This window comes from Lactuca saligna, chromosome 4, assembly GCF_052625555.1.
Source record: "Lactuca saligna cultivar CGN05327 chromosome 4, ASM5262555v1, whole genome shotgun sequence".
Lineage (NCBI taxonomy): Eukaryota > Viridiplantae > Streptophyta > Magnoliopsida > Asterales > Asteraceae > Lactuca > Lactuca saligna.
In genome coordinates this window covers 12,682,025-12,701,754 of record NC_136420.1, presented here as the reverse complement: position 1 = coordinate 12,701,754, position 19,730 = coordinate 12,682,025, and the positions used below count along the sequence as shown (strand labels likewise).

At 40.0% G+C, this 19,730-nt stretch overlaps 3 protein-coding genes across 3 annotated transcripts; 2 read left to right on the top strand and 1 right to left on the bottom strand.

The window, feature by feature from the left end:
• Nucleotides 1–3,336: 3,336 nt before the first annotated feature.
• On the top strand, nt 3,337–4,266 carry LOC145039291 (uncharacterized). Its single transcript, XM_078987361.1, has 4 exons — nt 3,337–3,613; nt 3,719–3,781; nt 3,879–4,068; nt 4,188–4,266. The coding sequence occupies exons 1-4, from the start codon at nt 3,337–3,339 to the stop codon at nt 4,264–4,266; spliced, it is 609 nt and encodes a 202-aa protein (XP_078843487.1).
• Nucleotides 4,267–4,593: 327 nt separating this feature from the next.
• LOC145039290 (uncharacterized) lies at nt 4,594–5,412 on the top strand. The gene is made up of 2 exons (XM_078987360.1): nt 4,594–4,846; nt 5,012–5,412. Exons 1-2 carry the CDS (start codon nt 4,594–4,596, stop codon nt 5,410–5,412), a joined length of 654 nt encoding a protein of 217 aa, XP_078843486.1.
• A 1,695-nt stretch (nt 5,413–7,107) lies between these two features.
• On the bottom strand, nt 7,108–9,606 carry LOC145041240 (putative inactive purple acid phosphatase 2). Its single transcript, XM_078989243.1, has 2 exons — nt 8,685–9,606; nt 7,108–8,534 (listed from the first exon to the last, which is right to left on the bottom strand). The coding sequence occupies exons 1-2, from the start codon at nt 9,378–9,380 to the stop codon at nt 7,272–7,274; spliced, it is 1,959 nt and encodes a 652-aa protein (XP_078845369.1). The 5' UTR covers nt 9,381–9,606; the 3' UTR covers nt 7,108–7,271.
• Between the last annotated feature and the right edge of the window lie 10,124 nt (nt 9,607–19,730).

Here is a 19,730-nt window from a genome sequence, read left to right as displayed (position 1 = left end):
GTATACCGGTTGACGAAGAGTGCTTACTTCCTAGGTATCAGTGAGAGCTCTTCTGCAGAGAAGTTGGTTGAACATGCGAGAGGTGGTGGCACGACATGGAGTGCCAACATCAATAGTGTTAGATTGAGATGTATGTTTTACTTCCAGGTTCTGGAAGAAATTTTATGAGGAGTTGGGTACTCGGTTGCACTTCAGTACCGCATACCACCCACAGACAGACGGTCAGAGTGAACGGACGATTCAGATGCTCGAAGACATGATATGTGCATTTGTTGTGGACTTCGGTGGTAGTTGGAACACGTATTTGTCATTGGCTAAGTTTTTATACAACAACAACCATCATTCCAATATTTGTATGCCTCCCTTTGAGCTCTTATATGGGAGGAGGTGTCGTACTCCCATCTGTTAGGGAGACGTAGGGCTGAGAGTGATGGGGGGCACTGGGATAGTGCTCAAGAAGACAAAGCAGATCCAACAGGTCAGGCAGAGATTACTGACAGCCCAGAGTCGTCAGAAGAGTTACGTCGACCAGCGCCGTTCAGAACTAGAGTTTCAGGTCAAAGATTTTGTCCTCCTACAGGTATCCCCATAGAAAGGGGTGATCTAATTCAGGAAACAGGGCAAGCTGGGCCCTAGATACATTGTTCCTTTTAGGGTGATCGCCCGAGTGGGTAGGATAGCTTACCGATTGGAGCTGCCTGCAGAGTTGAGCCAAATTCATAACACCTTCCACGTGTCTCAGCTGAGGAAGTGTGTAGCCAATGATATGGCAGTGGTACCATTAGAGAAAATTCAGGTTGATGAAAGCCTGAACTACATTGAAAGGTCGATAGCAATCTTGGATAGGAAGGTGAAGGTCTTAAGGAATAAAGAGGTGCCCCTGGTTCGGGTCTAGTGGCAACATCGGAAAGGATCCGAGTGCACATGGGAGTCGGAGTTTGAGATGTGTGACCAATACCCAAAGTTATTTCCAGAAGTTAACTTTAAGGGCGAAGTCTGATTTTAGTAGGGGAGAATTGTGACATCCTAAGACCAGGTATATCTCATAAACTCTTGTTTTGTTATAGATGTCAAGTTTGGCCCTTTAATTGTGAAAATGTGGCAGCTGAGTACGCAGGGCGTACACGTGTGTACGCTCAATGTACTCATGTGCATGATTTGGATGCAGAGGTCACCTAGTACGTTGGGCGTACCAGAGGGTACATTGTATGTACTAGGCTTAGATTGATAACCCTAATTGTGGGGTGTGTCCCTATTTAAGGAACATGATGGCCTCATTTATGGCCACCATTTCTAGCCTTCAACCCTTTCAAAACCCTAATTTCCATTCCTTTAGCTTGAGTGACCATTTGTGAGCCTCTAAGTGTTCTTGTGGGATTCTTTGAGTGAAGAAGGAGCATTAAAGAGAATACAGTTGGAGTCCTAATATATGTCCCTTTAAGCGTCTCTAGTGGAGTGGACTTATAAAAATGTGTTTTGGACGTCAAAACCACCCCATGAATGAGATATGAGCATTTTTGGGAGTAAAGAGTGAGAGTTTCTGGGTTTGGGACATTCTCAGCCATGCAAAGGCTTAAAGTCACGAACTTTATAAAGTATAAGCCTTTAGGGAGTCCAGATCTGAGAGTATAGCTATGGTCTTAATGGATTAAGACCAACAGAGTGGGAAAAGCAAGTCTGGGACGTACGCCTAGTGTACTCCCAAGTACGTGCAACGTAGCGTCAAGGATCCATGATGCATGCATGGCGAGGTAGTACGCCCAATGTACACACTACGGTTGACTTTTGTTGAATTTTAGGGTTTGGTCAAGTTATGGACTATAGAGGCCAGGGAAGGTTAAAATGCTCTTTTATCCTTCTATAAATTTGTAGTGGGTTTAGCCTAGCTTCTTTGAGGGTCGTTTAGTAATTAGAGATAATTATGGTATGTGTTAGGCGGAGGCTAGACTGGTGATTCGAGTATAAGGTTTATTTGCCTACTTACGAGGTGATTCTTATCACTATACTTACCTTAAGTGGTAACTTTGTGTAACTGGAAGGTCTTGTATGTTTATATTGAGTATAGTGATATCCGGAATTATGTCTTTGTGATTTATGCTGTGGGAGGGGGCATTTGATTAGGCAAACGTGCATCTCGTGGAGAATCCTTGAAGAGAACTAAAAGCAACAAACAAATGGGGGAGATTGTTGGGCTATATTTGGTGGTTTATGCTTTGTTTTTGTATGTCATATGTGTTCTCGGTTGTGGACCGAAATCACTGGTAGGCTTAGTGTTTTTGTTGGGCTTTTTGTATTTGGGCTTTAGGTTCATTGGTGTAGTATAAATATGGTATGTGCATAGCCGGTGGTAAGGGGGCGGGGGGTGGGCAACCAGGGCCTGTGCACAGGGCTTGGTTTTTTGAGGGGCCCAATTTTTTATAATATATCTAAATTGCGGCCTATTTTTTTAATTCTTAGCCCAAATCTATTCTAGTTTTCTTCGTTCACAAATTAAGGCAGCAAGTCGGCAGCGGCAGCACGGGCTTTACTCTTTAGAGATTATTCATCAATATTATTATTGATTAATTCATTAATTGAGGCTGTGGCAGAAGATATGCACCCAAGTTTGATCGTTCGTAACTTCAAAAAAGGTAATTGTCTAATTGATTATTCACTTATTGAGAATCATTTTAATAGTTTTATTAGTGTATAATTGAATGATGATTGATGAGCAATTGAACTTGAATCATTATAGAATAATTGAACTTGAATCATAATCAAAATTCACTAATTCAATTAAAATTGAATGTTGTTTATGTGATTACTGATTGGAAATCGAAATTAAGTTGAAATCAAAATTTTGATTGTATGATTGAGTGTTGAAATTATGTTGAATGTTGAAATTGTGATTATTATGATATTATCTAAAATCTGAAATTGTTTATTTGATGGAATGTTGAAATTTATCAGATGCTGAAATCAAATTATTAGATTATGTTTTTTGTATTTAGTTGAATACTAAAAGTTGAAAGTAATGAACTTGTAACGATGAAGTCTAAACAACTATCTGGTAGTCAAAAACGTAAAAAGAGAAAACTAGAAGAAGAAAAGAGAAAGGCCGATGCCGGTGCTCTAGTTAAGTTTATTCATAGACAACCTGTTGAAGAGCCTATTGAAGAGCATGTTGAAGAGCATGTTGAACACCAAGAAAATGTAGAAGTAGAAGTAGAAGAGGCATAAGAACAAGAGCCCATTAAAGAGCTTGTTGATATATGTGATCCAAGAAGGTGGGAAAAACTTAATTATGAAGAGCTTAAACTTTTGGTTGAGAAAGGTCCTAAAAGAGATACTAGTATTATGTATGGTCCCTACGATAAATCTGGTAGACGATTTTCTGCAGCTTTACATACAAGAACTTTACCAAATTTGGAGAAGTGTGATAGAGAATGGCTAGTATATTCGAAAGAGCTCGACAAGGTATTTTGTTTTTGTTGTAAAGTGTTTAGAAAAGGGATTTCTAAAGGTAAACTAGGTGACGAATGTTATTCGGATTGGCACCATGTTACCAGTAGAGTTAAAGAAGACGAAATTTCTTTGGATCATCTCACAAATAGGAATAAGTGGTTTGATATGCGTAAAAGATTGAACTTGAATGAAACAATTGATAAAGTTCATTACGAGCAATTCAAGAAATAAAGAGATTACTGGAAACAAGTCCTTTTGCGAATCATTGAAATAGTGAAGTTTCTTGCTAAACATAATTTAGCATTTCGTGGATCAAATGAAAAGTTGTATCAAAAAGGTAACTATAGATTGTATTTTTTTTCCAATTTCAACAAATACCTTTTTATTAATTATTATGATTAATTCCACTTCTTATTTGTTAATATATTTAACAGATAATGGAAATTTTTTGGGTGTCATTGAAATGTTGGAAGAGTTTGACCTAGTTATCAAAGAGCATGTGCGGCGGATCACAAATGACGAGCTTCATGTGCATTATCTTGGGCACACGATCCAAAACGAACTAATACTTTTGATAGCTCAAGAAATTAAAAAAGAACTTATCAAGACAATAAAGGAAGCAAAGTACTACTCAATCATACTTGATTGTACTCTCAATTCAAGTCACCAAGAACAGATGACTATAATAGTGAGGTATTTAAAGTTATCATATAATTCTATTACTGTCGAGGAGTCATTTTTAGGTTTTTGAATGTTGATGATACCTCCGGAAAAGGACTATTTGATATTACACTTGAGGAGTTAAAGTCTTTTGGTCTTTAAATTGATGATATGTGTGGTCAATGCTATGATAATGGAGCAAACATGAAAGGAAAACACCAAGGAGTGCAAAAGAGATTTTTAGATATAAACCCTAGAGCATTTTACACTCCTTGTGGTTGTCATTCTCTTAATCCAACATTATGTGATATGGCTAACAAGTGTGTTAAAGGAAAGAACTTTTTTGGATTCATCCAACGCATTTATACTATAATTGCGAATTCTACTAAGAGGTGGGAAATCCTAAAAGATTATGTAAAAGCTTGGAGTCTTAAGTCATTGTGTCAAAATCGTTGGTAAAGTCGAGTTGAGAGTGTAAAGGCTATTAAAATGCAACTTGTTGATGTACGAGAAGCTTTACTTCAAGTTGGAGAAAAAGATAATGATGTTGCAATTGCAAGTGAAGCAACTTCACTAGCAGAAAAAGAACTTGGTGACTTTGAATTTTTGGTATCAACTGTTATATGGCATGAAGTGCTAAACCATGTGAGTAAAAAGTTACATTCAAAGCATATGCATCTTGATAATGCTATTACAGAAATAAACAAATTGATTGGGTACTTCAAGGATTATAGAGAAACGGGTTTTTTTAAAAGCGATTGATGAAGCTAAGGACATTGCTATTGAAATGGGTATTTATCCAATATTTCCACAAAAGTGTTTAATTGAAAGGAAAAAAAGGTTTGATGAGAGTTCTCACCTGAAGAGGATTTCAGAGTTAACTATTTCTTATACATTGTTGATCAAGCTATTTCTTCTCATGAGACAAGATTTGAACAATTCAAAGAGTATGATAAAGTATTTGGGTTTTTATTTCCACATAATTTGAAGGGAATTGAAGATAAAGATCTTAAGTCGTCTTGTCATCGTCTTGAAAAAGCACTCAAGTTTGAAGAAAGATCGGATATTGATGCCGATGAACTTTATACGGAGTTGAAATTATTTGAGACATTGGAAACCAATGAATTTAGCAACCCTATAGATGCTTTGAAGTTTTTGAAAGAACTTGATTATTTCCCAAATGCAAGCATTGCATATAGAATATTGTTGACAATTCCAGTAACAGTGGCATCTGCAGAAAGAAGTTTTTCTAAGTTGAAGTTATTGAAGTCTTACTTAACGCTCCACAATGTCCCAAGAAAGGCTTAGTGGTTTGGTGATGATATCTATCGAGAACGAAATCTTAGAGAGTATAGACTACAAAGAGTTGCTCAACCAATTTTCTATCAAGAACGTGAGGAAAGCTTCACGGATCGTCGGTTAACTGTTACGATATGTAATTATTCATTAAAATATCATGATTTTGCTATGTTTATTGCTATAAAGTTTATTGTCGTTTTAGAAAAATACTAGTTTATATAATTTTAATTCGTTACACTTTAAGAACTAAGGGCCTTTTTTTCCGGATAGTCCTGGCCATTTGAATTCTCGGTACCGGCCTTAGGTCTGTATGCATTCATTGAAACGTGTTCATTGATTCATCTAATTGTTTGTTTGGTTCGCATAGTTTGATTATGATTCCGCATTAATTCAAACAAATGCATTGATACCTTGAGAAGATCCGAGTATTGGGACTTACAAGTCGACTCTTGAATGCCTTGTTTTGAATGTGTTGGTTATTTTGTCAATTTAATAAAAAAAAAAATTATTTTCATGTGTGGTTAGTTTTATAAGTATTTTTATTTTATATAATGTTCCGTTAACCAACTATTACTAAGTATCTAATCTATATTTTGCCTAGTTATATTAGTTTTTTGTATTTGTAGGCATATATAATGTAAGAATCAAAAACATATATAAGAGACAATTTCACATATGGTACTTAAGTTTTTCCGTTTGTTCCTAGGAACTTTTTTTTTTATATGGATGGTCCTACGGCGCAAAGTTTGCATACAAATGATCCTTATGACTAACTTTGTTAACATATTATGTTATGTTAAGTGTTTGTGAAATTATAAAAATGCCCTTTGTTTTTATTTTTTTATATTTATTTTAATATCTTGTTAATTTGAAAAAAAAAAAAAAAAAAAAAAATGAGCCCAACTACCTCTCTTGCTTTCTCTTTCTCATTTAAAAAATTTGTAAATGTTCAAATAAATATAAGCAAATATGACATTTTCTCATGTAAAGTTACTATATATATATATATATATATATATATATATATATATATATATATATATATATATATATATATATATATATAACACTAATACTACTTTTTGTTATTTTTTTGGATTATTCTTTTCATTTGCAAGAGTTATTATTTGGGCCATCCCTTGAGAGGTATTGATTTTGTTGGGTTTGGAACAACTTGGCATTAGCTACAGTTTGACTTGACATTGGACGGTGAGTGGAGGTATTATTTTGAGATGGCAAGTTGGAGCAACATATATATTGACATCTATTTTTTCAATATCTAAAATTCTTCCAACATTCCTTCACAAATCTATCGGGATCATGATGAAAATAGACGTATGGTAGAGTCGAATCTTCATTGGAAAGAAGTTGTGCTTGATGAAGTAGATCATGAGTCTGATGAAGAACCGTTGGAAATGAAAATATGAAAAGGAGGATAAAGGGCAGTTTGGTGACCTATATATTCATCATTTGGTAGTTATTCTACAAGTTTTATGCCTATGTATCATTCTAGTGATTCTATATATGCAATAGTGAGCCTACCTATTCACCGACTTAACAGTCCCTAGTTTGTAAAATCTCACATGGATATTATGAGGAACACTCACAAACTCTCATCCTAGTTTGTCGAATTTCATAAGGAATCATCAAAATAAAGTAGTTTTGAGATAATCCAACAGTAAAGGATGACAGAAACGATAAGTATTGGTGTAGCATAGTGACAATTTCTTATTCATACGATAAGACTACAAACATTATATTTACACATATCTAGTAAGCTCTTCATATCCAACATGTAAGAATGAAAACCGTTTAATCGAAATCTATACCTTATACACAAAACTACCAACACAAAGTATACAAAATATTCATGTTTCTTCAGTAGTCTTAACCGGGGTCCAATCCTTATTCGTGACACCTTCTTTCTTCTTACGAGACATCGACCCAATAAAATATCCAACTAACATACAAAACAATAGAAGACCAGCACCCTGAACATACCATAAAACCGATGTTTTTCCTTCTTTACCACTCTGATTCTCACTTGGCCCGACCTCGTTAGTGACTATTTTAGTAATTTCACCATTTATGACTTCCCTGGAAGCTAGAATTTCCACCACATCATGTGCCTCCCCATCATGATTTCCGATATAAGTAAAAGTTAGTTTCTCTCTGTTAGCAATGAGTTTGGTGTACCCAAACTCACCACCACGGTACACTGAGCGGGCCGGTTGTGGAAAAATTGGGACTGTCTGGTGGTTAGGTCTAGGCTCCCAAATAGGTTGCCAGTCCTGACCAGCCATCCCAATCACCACATGTACTGGCCCACTCCCACAAGTATAATTATTTAGTGGACAAAAGCGTTCATATCTGTGAACATGGCCCCACAAGGCCAGGTTCACTTTATTATCAATCAACAACGGTTCCAAATGCTCAAGCATTTTCTCCCGAATCGGACGGTCTCTAACCTCATTGCTCGTGGTGTACATCGGTCTATGACCTTGGACCACAACAAACGGCGTTTTGACCCGGTCAACTGACTCCAAATCATTCTTTAAAAACTCGTATTGCTTACTTCCTTTGAGGAAATCCGTTTCCGTTGATAAATACACAAAATGAACAACACCGAAATCGAAAGAATAGTATAGGTTCCGAGTTGGTGGTGCCCGGGTCCCGGTTGACTCGGACGAGTTCCCGGGCATGTTGAATTTATAACTATACGGTATCCCACATTCACCGCCACCATCACGAGCGAAAACATACATTGCCCAGTCTGGTTTCCACGGCTGCATCGGCCAATCATACTCATGATTGCCGATACAGACATGGTATGGGACTTTAGACGCCACGGGCTCGATCTGGTTGAAAAAGTGATCCCAGATCCAGGAGTAGCCCCTGGCGTAACTGATATCCCCAATGTGGGATATCAGCGCTGGTTTTTCACCAAGGGCTTCAATGTCACGAGCAATCCATTTAATGGTTGAAATACTTTCGTCTTGTGTTCTTATATAGGTGTTATATGGTGTTGCTGTCCCCATATCTCCGAACAAAAAAGCTATTGTTTCACCTGAATTGTTATCTGGTGATACGAAGTCGAAAGTATTGCTCCAACCCTCTGAATCACTTCCCACCTGTTGTTTTTTACGTCAAATTAACTACTTTCGAGTGCAAAATTCAGATGATTACGTATATCTGTCTAAAACCTAATGATTGGTATAAGAAGTGTTTGATTATAAGTTAATAAACTACAATCTTTGTTAAGGTATAATTCGAGAAATTACCTTGTAGAAGTACCTTCTTCCTGGCTGTAAGTTGATCATCACTCCATCATGTATAAACCCTGGATCTCTCCACCCAACACTCTGATTCGCCGGAGAATCACACATATCTTCCCTCTCATATCGGCCCACCCGAGTTTCCACAACGTGATCCATCCGACCCGAATCCAAACCGTATTTCACGACACTTTTCTTACCATGACCACTCACAAACATAACCCGCATCTCACCGACCTCACCCGTCAGCGCTAAATGGATCTGGTCCGGCCCGTGAGCTTGTTCGTACTCAAACTCCTCCGTTTCCGCTAGTAAATGTTTGGGTTGTGGTAAGGGATTGTTGTCATGATCTTGGCGGGTCGGGATGATCTCTGACTCTGTCCATCGAAAGATCCGGATTTTGTATTTGGATCTGAGGTTAATCAATGGGATTGTGATGGAACCCGACCCGGATTGCCATGTGGATGAGGTGTTGAGGTAGAGATAACCGATGTAGTGGTGGATGGAGGAGTTGGGCGGCGTGTAGATGCCGAGCCAGTCAAGTTGTGAAGGTGAGTCGACTCCAGACCATCTGATAGTTACCGAGTTGTTTGATTTGGTGAGAGAATTTGAGGAAAGGAAAAGCGAAGGTGATTTTGAGATCGATGGGTGAATGAAAAGAGTGAAGAAAAACAAAAACAAAAGAGGGATTGGTGAATTCATGATCTGGGTACTGAGATTATGGAGTTAGGGCTTTGGGGGTTGGATTAATGGAGAAGATGAAGAATATAATAATTCATTTATTTTGATTACAACGGAAGCGAAAGGAAAAGGATTGGTGATGTTTGGTCCGATTGAGAACTTTTTCGTTTGTTGCTCCGTCGTGTTCTCGACAGAGTCGAGATGCGATTTGTCAAAGATGGTGGATGCATGGTGTGGATGTAACACTACACAAAAGTTTTAAAGGAAGAAAATGGGCTTTCACCTACCGTGTTAGTGGGTAAAATTTTCGGGTTTTGGGTAATTCGGATCGGCTAATTCAGGTTTTTCATATAAAAAAATTTACCGTTATCCTATCCAAATTAAATTTAGGTATGGATAATTCGGGTAAGGGTAATTCGGGTATTACCCGATTTCTAATTTTTTTTTAAATTTTTTAATAGCACCTAAAAATAAATGTAATGAAATAAATATATTGTGCTAAACTTTGAACATTGAGATTTTTTACTCAATAATATTTGAGATATCAAGTATTATTTCCAAACTTTCAATATTGGGTTGAATTTTTTAGTTTTTTCCTCTTTTTCTTTTTTCTTGTGGAACTTGATCATTGTTTGGGTTGTCAACTTCAATCGTCTCATCTTCTACTTCAATATAGTCATCCATTGGTGACGAACACCAACGAAGAGCGGACGAGGTACGAGGGTTTTTTGACGTGGGAAAAATAAAATGTGCCTCAACGAGGGAAATTGGGATTTGGGAATTGAAAGGGACATGTAAACTCATAAAGGGACATTATTTGTTATATATATTTTGGGTAATCGGGTATACCCAAAACCCAAACAACTTACCTTTTACCCAACCCGGGAAAAAAAATCTGATTACCCACTTACCCGAAAAGATTAACCCGATACCCGATTTACCCGACCTAATACTCGAAAAAATCGGGCGGGTAATTTGGATAACGGGTATTTTTGACAGGGCTACTTTCACCTAGCAGTAAGGACCAAATCTCATTAAATTTCGACTAAAATAGTTTTCTGTTTAAAAAAAAACAAAAATTTTAGAAAATAAATAAATAATTTTTATTTTTATTTTTTTCAGGTTTAAATAAAGCATTTGATAAAAAATAAACTAAAGTAGAAAAAAAATCTTGGGTTTCACCCCATGTTAGATATTTTTTTTTTTGTAAGCATTGACTCTTGGATTTCTTTTGTTGCACTTGTCATAGAGTGTATTGTGTGATGTTGTTAGAATGGCCGGCAATTAAATATTAGGTGTGTGATCCGAGTATTACATGGATTGATTAAAAAAGTTAAATATAAGGTGTAAACATTAAGTATTTTCTCAAGTAAAATTTTGAAATAAATATAAATGAAATGATGAATAAATAATTCAATCTATACCAATAAAAAATTAGTATCATGTTTTAAAAAATCATGTTGAATATGAATGTGTAAAAATTAAGTATTTTTTAAAATAAACTTTTGAAATAAATACAATAAATAGAATAATACAAAGACCATGTATGTAATTGTCTTAATTAATCTACACTGATAAAACTAATTATAAACTAACTGATATAAATTTACAAATAGAATTCATTAATATATTAATAGAAATAAGAATCACAAATGGAAGGTTTACTATATACATTAATTCACATTAATTCCTATGAAGTGACATTTAATAGGTGGAAGTTGAATAAAATTGAAACAAAATACAAAAATAACAAGTGGAGAAATAATAATTTTAAAATTCTAAGATAATGACATGTCAAATTCAATAAGAAGTCGATATTTGGAAAAATTATATTTATTTATTAGGGTAGATAGTAATATGGAGGCAGTCGAAGGGGCGTCATTAAAATCAAAGTAAATTGTAAAAACCAAAAACAAAATGTGTAAATTCAAAGAACATTGATATTTAGTGTATTTGCCACCTAAATATGCAAAAAAAAAATAATAAATAAATAAATAAAATAAAATGCTACAAATAGCAATGGACTTTGGGTTTTGGTAAAAAAATTCAAAACAAATTGCAACTTTGAGTTTGAAACATCCTCATAATTTCCATGTAAAAACAATGACTTAATCATAGATTTTAATTTCCGTGACAACTTCATTTGCCTAAAATTTCAAGAGAACAATACTAGATGTAAGACAGTTATTTTCTAAATGAATTAAATATAAGACCGACATCATTTGTAGATAAATGTAGAAAATATATGCATTGGTATTTCACTGGCATCCACTTTTCTACAATTAAGTAGAGCATTACGATGGAAAGAATAAACATGACATTATATTGCCAAAAATGAATCAAGAAAATATGAAAGCTTGATAAGAAATAATGAATCTTAGTCTGAGATATCACTACAAAACCTTACACATCTATGTCTATTAAAGCATGAATAAGTAATAATATTAAGAGAATGAAAGCTTGTAGATTGGGGGTATGGGGAGTAGGGATGGATGGATAAGGGTAGGGGTAGATGTGGGGGATTAAGGTGGGGGCCCGAATAGGGTTTAATTAAAACAATTCTCCAAGTAATCATATGGATTTAACATAACATTACTATAAAGCTATTTATTTAACTTCAAATCTTCACATTCCACTATTATTAATCTTTGTATGATCAACATTATCATCATTAAAACCAATTTAAAATCCAACACTATAGTAAATAATAACCAATCTTTAAAGTGCCATAACTTTCCTACGTTCTAAATCATATTGGAACTTAAAAATCAGAATACTCATCATTGTTGATTGTGAGTAATGGTTTAAATGGTCATATTTTCATTTTTACAAACATGTAGTGTGCATATACAAGAATTGGAATGGTAATTGACCATTTGCTAGGGGAATTGATTAAAAGCAAAGTGAGTTACCTAAGTTTCAGGGTAGATGAAACGACCCAAAAACACGACCCAAAAATTTTCGTTTTTCAATATGATCAAAACCATAATATAAGCATCATAACATAAAACATACGCGATGTATCCCCAAAACGTAATAAAATATTGTGCGGAAAACTGTATCATACTACATCAATCCAAAACATCAAAAGACATCCCCAGGATAAAAGCTATGCTGTGGTGTGTGCGATGCTGTCACCCCGAGCTCTTCCCTTTGCTTGCGGAAGTACCTGAAACCAAAACTGAAACTGTAAGCACGAAGCTTAGTGAGCTCCCCCAAACTACCACATACCATACAATAACATATAAACACATATTGGGCCTTGCCCACTGCATCGGGCCGAAGCCCGGAAACTGCATCGGACCGAAGTCCGGAACTGACCGGGACCTTGTCCCCTGCATCGGACCGAAGTCCGGAACTAACTGCATCGGACCGAAGTCCGGAACTGACTGGGACCTTGTCCCCTACATCGGACCGAAGTCCGGAACTAACTGCATCGGACCGAAGTCCGGAACTAACTGCATCGGACCAATGTCCGGAACTAACTGCATCGGACCGAAGTCCGGAACTGACTGACTGAACATGGCATAGCATAACACATCAACTAGCATAAACACATATACGGCATACTACATCGGGCCGTAGCCCGGAACACATAATACTTAACGCATAAAACATAGCACACAAATCCTGTTCGAGCCACGAAGGCATCGAACATACTAACTACTGCATCGGACCTAAATCCGGAAACTACTGCTAACTGAACGGGCCGGCATTGTGGCCTTAGACCCGTTCCTACTGGAAGGAAACTCACCTCGTAAGCTGGTTGCTGAGTGTGTGGCTCGGGAAGCTAACGGCGGCTGCTCCGGAATCTCCTCGGCTACAAGTCCATAAACACACTCAATCAAATACTAAACACTGCGCTTGGGGTAAAATGACTCTTTTACCCTCGGTCAAAGTCAATTATCTTTTGGGCTGACTCGCCGAGTTGGGCCACCCAACTCGTCGAGTCCCACTCTTAGCTTTCACTCTTACTCACTGCTACTCGTCGAGTCTGGCATCGACTCGACGAGTACCCTCTTGATCCAAGAACTCAGACAATCTTCATCCGACTCGCCGAGTCGGATGAACAGACTCGACGAGTTGTTCTTGATCCCAAGAAGATTGCCTTGGACTCGCCGAGTTGTATGAACAAACTCGTCGAGTCCCTCCATCACTGAGTCTACTCTCAACTCGCTGAGTCCACTTCCTGACTCACCTCGTCCACTCGACACTGATAAAACTGAAGGACTCGGGACTCGCGACCCGACTCGTCGAGTCGTTCTTCCGACTCGCCGAGTCGCCGCCATGCAATTGATTTTTACTTGATTTTGTTTGAATCCAATGCATAAAATTGATAGATCTGAGTCCAATAAGCTGTTTTACCACGTAAAGTTTCCAACTTTACGTGCACAACCTCATGAATAAGGGAAATAAGGCTAAAAGATGCATAAAATGGGTAGATCTATGGTTATCATGCAATGTAACTCCAAAAAGACAGTAGATCTGGGCTCTACAACACCCCAACATTCAGATCCATAGATATTCCGACTTAATAAGACATTCATTCAAGTGTAAGGCTTGGAACAAGCATCAACTAGCTCTTAGGAGAGCTTTAATGGAAATTTAAAGCATATAACAAGATGGAACTCCGAAAATACCTCAATAAACTTTGATTTGGCCTTGGATCTTTGCACTACGACACTTCTCCTTGCTTCTTCCTTCTTCTCCTTCTTCACACCTTCACAAAATGACACCAAAACACATATAAGCTCTTCAATGGAGGTTTGGGGCTCTATCACTGCGTTCTCAGGGTGAGGGAGGCGAGAATGGGGGCTATAAGGTGGTATAAATAGTGGGCAACCCGGGGATTTTAGGGTTTCACCCAGACAGATGGACTCGCCGAGTCGGGGATATGGACTCGTCGAGTCCCCGGCTCACGCGTGCCCTCAGACGCGACCCTACTCGGCGAGTCAGGCTAGAACTCGCCGAGTCCCTCTTGAAAAACTCACTATAATTACCAATAAATCAACATACCGGGAACGGGTCCTTACAATTCTCCCCCACTTGTCTCAGACTTCGTCCTCGAAGTCTGCTACGGCTGGATCTGCAAATAACTCAGGGTATTGCGCTCTCATCTCCTCCTCAGCCTCCCACGTCCATTCAGACCCCTTCCGGTGCTGCCACTGCACCTTTACTGTAACAGCCCGGAATTTCAGGTATTTCTTTAAATTATTTTTGGGGCACATTTAGGAGGGGACTCGGCGAGTTGGTGCCTGACTCGCCGAGTAGGACCACGGTCTTGGTCACAGATACGCGACTGGACTCGACGAGTCCAATAGGGACTCGGCGAGTCGACGCTGTTCAGCTGAAACCCTAGCCGTTTTGATTCTGAATCGTATATAATGTCTTTAGGGCCGTCATGTCTCGTCTTTTGGCCGATTGAAGATATCTTAGGAGTCTGTGGGCATCTGGAGCAAGGGTGAGGGCTAGTGGAAGCTTGAAGAGGTTGTTAGACAAGGAGAGGCAAGGTGGTGATCAAAGGAGGTTCAAGGGGTCGAGTTCTGAAGGTTGGGGACACAGGGAACACGTTTCCAGGTAATCTTCGGATCATATCTGTAGCTTTTACGTTGTATGCGAATTTAGGGTTTAGGAAACCCATTTAAGGAATTGATAGATTATAGTGTTGTTACAAGTGGTTAAACCCCTGTAATAGTATATGTGAAGGTCCAGGAAGCCCCATATCTATATATTACGGAATCATGCGAGTTACAGGAGGCAGCGGATTGACTGCATGGCGAGGACTCGCCGAGTCCAATGATCAGACTCGGCGAGTAGCTTGAAGATTCACTAGGACTCGCCGAGTTGTTCTTCAGACTCGGCGAGTAGCTTGAAGACCTACTGGAACTCGTCGAGTCGTTCTTTAGACTCGGCGAGTGGAGTCGGGGTGTCTAGACTCGCCGAGTTGCCTTTGCACTCGACGAGTCCGGTCAAATTGACCGTTGACCTGTATGTAATTTAGTAGGGTCAGTTGTCTTGTTTGATAAGATCATTAATAAAGGTATGTGGTATTATAGGGAGCCTGCATATTAGCGGATCGAGTGCGAGTGGCTCGAAGGGTTTATAGCTTGCATACTACGAGGTGAGTCTTCTCACTATACTTCACCCAGAAGGGTTTGACTGCGTGACCGGAAGGTCGTATATGTTATATTTATGCTATGTCTAGAGAGGTAGATGCTTTATATGTGATGTATGCTTATATGTGATGTATGCTTATACGGGCCGGAAGGCGAGACTTTATGTGATAGAAAGAACGGTATGATGTATGACTTATGTGTTATGTGTGATATGTTACATGTGTTATGTTTTATACTATTATGGGCCGGAAGGCAAAATACTATGGGCCGGAAGGCAATTTAATACGGGCCGGAAGGCGATATGTTAAGGGCCGGAAGGCGATTATGTTACGGGCCGGAAGGCAATGTTATGTGGACCGAAAGGTCCAGGCCGGAAGGCGTATGTGGGTAAGTCGTATACTGGGGAACTTACTAAGAATTTATGTTTACTAGTTGTGTTTATGTTTTTCAGGTACTAGTGATGACCGTGGTGTAACAGCTCAAATTTTCAAATAAAATTTTCATTTAAAACAAAACATCATTATTCGACAAAAGGGTTTGTTCCAAGTTTATTTAAAAAATATAACAAATAAATCTCCAGGATCTTCAACAGTGGCAGTGTGTACGTGTCACGCCGGCGCCTTTCCACGGTCATCACTAGTACCTGAAAAAAAAACATAAACACAACTATTAAGCATAAATGCTTAGTGAGTTCCCCAGTATACGACTTACCCACATACGCCTTCCGGCCCGGACCTTTCGGTCCACATAACATTGCCTTCCGGCCCGTAACATAATCGCCTTCCGGCCCATAATATATATCGCCTTCCGGCCCATATTAAATTGCCTTCCGGCCCATAGTATTTTGCCTTCCGGCCCATGATAGTATAAACCATAACACATGTAACATAATACACATAGCACATAAGTCATACATCATACTGTCCTTTCTATCACATAAAGTCTCGCCTTCCGGCCCGTATAAGCATACATCACATATAAGCATACATCACATATAAAGCATCTACCTCTCTAGACATAGCATGAATATAACACATACGACCTTCCGGTCTCACAGTCAAACCCTTCCGGGTGAAGTATAGTGAGAAGACTCACCTCGTAGTATGCAAGCTACAAACCCTTCGAGCTACTCGCACACAATCCGCTAATCCACAGGTTCCCTATAATACCACATCCTTTGTTAATGATCTTATCAAACAAGACAACTGACCCTACTAAGTTATATACAGGTCAATGGTCAATCTTGACCGGACTCGTCGAGTGCAAAGGGTAACTCGACGAGTATAGACACCCTGACACCACTCGCCGAGTCTGAAGAACGACTCGACGAGTTCCAGTAGATCTTCAAGCTACTCGCCGAGTCTGAAGAACAACTCGGCGAGCCCTAGTGAACCTTCAAGCTACTCGCCGAGTCTGAAGAACAACTCGGCGAGTTCTAGTGAATCTTCAAGCTACTCGCCGAGTCTGATCATTGGACTCGGCGAGTCCTCGCCATGCAGTCAATCCGCTGCCTCCTGTATTTCGCATGATTTCGAAGTATATAGATATGGGGCTTCCTGAACTTTCACATATACTATTACAGGGATTTTTAAACACTTATAACAACAATATAATCTAACAAATCCTTAAATGGGTTTCCTAAACCCTAAACTCGCATACAACGTAAAAGTTACAGATTTCGATCCGAAGATTACCTGGAAACGTGTTCCCTGTGTCTCCAAACCTCCAGTACTCGATTCCTTTGATCACCACCTTGCTCCTCCTTGTCTAACAATCTCTTCAAGCCTCCTCAAGTCCTCTCTCTTGCTTCAGATGCTCACACACTCCCAGGGTATCTTCAATCGGCCAAAAGACGCGACATGACGGCCATAAGATCGTTATATACGATCAGAAATGAAACGGCTAGGGTTCAGCTGAAACAACGTCGACTCGCCGAGTCCCTATTTGGACTCGTCGAGTCCAGTCGCGTATCTGCGACTGCGACCAAGACCATGGCCCTACTCGGCGAGTCATGCACCTACTCGCCGAGTCCCCTCTTAAATGTGCCCAAAAATAATTTAAAGAATTACCTGAAATTCCGGGCTGTTACACGTGGGAAGGCGCCGGCGTGACACGTACACACTGCCATTGTTGAAGATCTTGAGGATTCGTTATTTATATTTTTGCAATAAACTGGGAATAAACTCTTTTCTCGAATAATAATGTTTTATTTTAAATGAAAATTTTGTTTGAAAATTTGAGCTGTTACAATTGGTATCAGAGCCTTGGTTTGAGGGATTAGGGTGTACTTTCGGGTGCAACTGAACTCAGACCGGGGATTTGAGGAAAAACCTTTTTTTTAAATAATAAGGACACAACATTTCATAAATGGTAAGGCGGTAAAACAAGAATGGAGCAGTGTGTACGATCAGCCAGCGCCCGAACGGTAAAGATCCCCAGAATACCTTACAATGTAATATTATGCACTGAATTATGAATTGTTATGCATGCTAGAAGACTAGGTATACATGATAGGACTAGAATGGCCTGTTTTGTGATGCCTTGTCTAGGGAGATTGCTTATATGGGATGTTTGGTAGCATACAAGTAGATAGTGCATACTAGAGGTAGAGTACTCATTATTCGGGATTTGGGGAGGAAGACTTGGGACGAATACTGATACGGTGTGGTCGGTAGTATTGGGCCCGTACTACCGAAGACACCGGACCAGTGGAAGACCCAAGTAAGAATCCCTGGAAATCGGAGACTGGGTAGGGCGTGTATCGAGTACCATTGTACTTGGTGGAGTCTCTGATGATTTTATGTTGTATTTCAGAGACATCATGGTCATCACACGCAATGGGGCGAGTTCGAGCGGTGCGAGTGACGAGGAGATTCGTCAGATTATTCAGGAAGAGGTAGCTGCGGCGGTTCGGGCTGAGATCCCGGAGATGTTTGGGTCTATTAAGACCACTCTGATGGAGGAGTTTGAGGAGCGGTACGCCGCACTTACTGAAGCTGCAGTTGCTGCCGCTACCGCAGCTGTGGCTGCTGCTAGGCCGCAAGGGGGTGATTCATTACTATTCAGGGAATTCAGCAACACGAAACCCCCTGAATTTGATGGGACGCAGGATCCGATTGCGGCTATGAGGTGGATCGCCGACATCGAGGGGTGCTTCTATACTTGCTCATGCCCGGAGCACTTGAGGGTACGGTTCGCCTTGAACCAGCTCCGTCTGGGAGCGAAGGATTGGTGGAAGTTCGTGACGGCGAACTTCACTCAGGCAGAGATTTCAGCGGTGACATGGGAGAGGTTTACGGAGATGTTCAGGGACGAGTACGTTCCCCCGGTGGAGAGGGAGCGATTGATTCAGGAGTTCTTGACCCTTAAGCAGGGTACTGATTCCGTGGCAGTGATCACACGGAAGTTTCATGAGAGGGCAATGTTCTGCCCCGAGCTGGTATCTACGGAGCAGTCGCGGATGAGCCGGTATTTGGGCGTTTTGAAGAGGGAGATCCGGGAGTTTGTGTCAAACTCCACCTATCGTACTTTCACTGAGCTTCAGGCGAACGCCAGGAAGCGCGAGATCGAGTTGGAGACTCAGGCGAGGGAGGAGGCTGAGTCTCGGCAGGTGGATCGACGGCCGGCTCAGTCTCAGCCGGCAGCCAAGCGGACTAAGTTCGCTGATTCGAGGATGGGAGGTCCGAAGAGTCGCACTTGCGCGAAGTGCAGCAAGAGTCACGAGGGGGTGTGTCGAGCTGGTGGTTGCTACAAGTGTGGCAAGGAGGGACATATTGCCAGGGATTGCCCTAAGGGGTTTATGGTTTGCTTTCACTGCAACCAGACAGGCCATCGGAAGGCCGAGTGTCCGCAACTTCGTCAGGGAGCTACACCTACTACCAGGACTACTGAGACCCGACCGGCGAAGGTCGAGGCCCCGAGGGCTCGCGGGAGAGCCTTTCAGCTGACTGCGGAGGAGGTCCGCGCTGCGCCCGACGTTGTGGCAGGTATGTTATCATTCACGTATTTACTTAAAGGTTGAAATGCTATGCTTATGTTAATGTATGTGTAGGTACTTTCCTTGTGAACTCTATGCCTGCTCTAGTGTTATTTGATTCGGGTGCGAGTAGATCGTTTGTATCGTTAGCTTTTAGTCAGCACATCGGCATTAGTCGTGAGCCGTTAAGTCGGCCTTTGAGCGTTTCTATTGCGGCTGAGAGGGTGATTTGTGCTACGGAGGTTCTTCGGGGATGTGTGCTAGAGATCTTCGGGGTCG

Excerpts from the sequence above, each read along its gene's own strand:
- LOC145039291 (XM_078987361.1), top strand. The coding sequence starts at position 3,337 with ATGTATGGTCCCTACGATAAATCTGGTAGACGATTTTCTGCAGCTTTA. Across the intron at positions 3,782-3,878 it reads TGAAAAGTTGTATCAAAAAG|ATAATGGAAATTTTTTGGGT; the intron begins GTAACTATAGAT and ends TATATTTAACAG. Across the intron at positions 4,069-4,187 it reads AAGACAATAAAGGAAGCAAA|GTTTTTGAATGTTGATGATA; the intron begins GTACTACTCAAT and ends AGTCATTTTTAG.
- LOC145039290 (XM_078987360.1), top strand. The coding sequence starts at position 4,594 with ATGCAACTTGTTGATGTACGAGAAGCTTTACTTCAAGTTGGAGAAAAA. Across the intron at positions 4,847-5,011 it reads CAAGGATTATAGAGAAACGG|CTATTTCTTCTCATGAGACA; the intron begins GTTTTTTTAAAA and ends TTGTTGATCAAG.
- LOC145041240 (XM_078989243.1), bottom strand. The coding sequence starts at position 9,380 with ATGAATTCACCAATCCCTCTTTTGTTTTTGTTTTTCTTCACTCTTTTC. Across the intron at positions 8,535-8,684 it reads GAAGAAGGTACTTCTACAAG|GTGGGAAGTGATTCAGAGGG; the intron begins GTAATTTCTCGA and ends AAAAAACAACAG.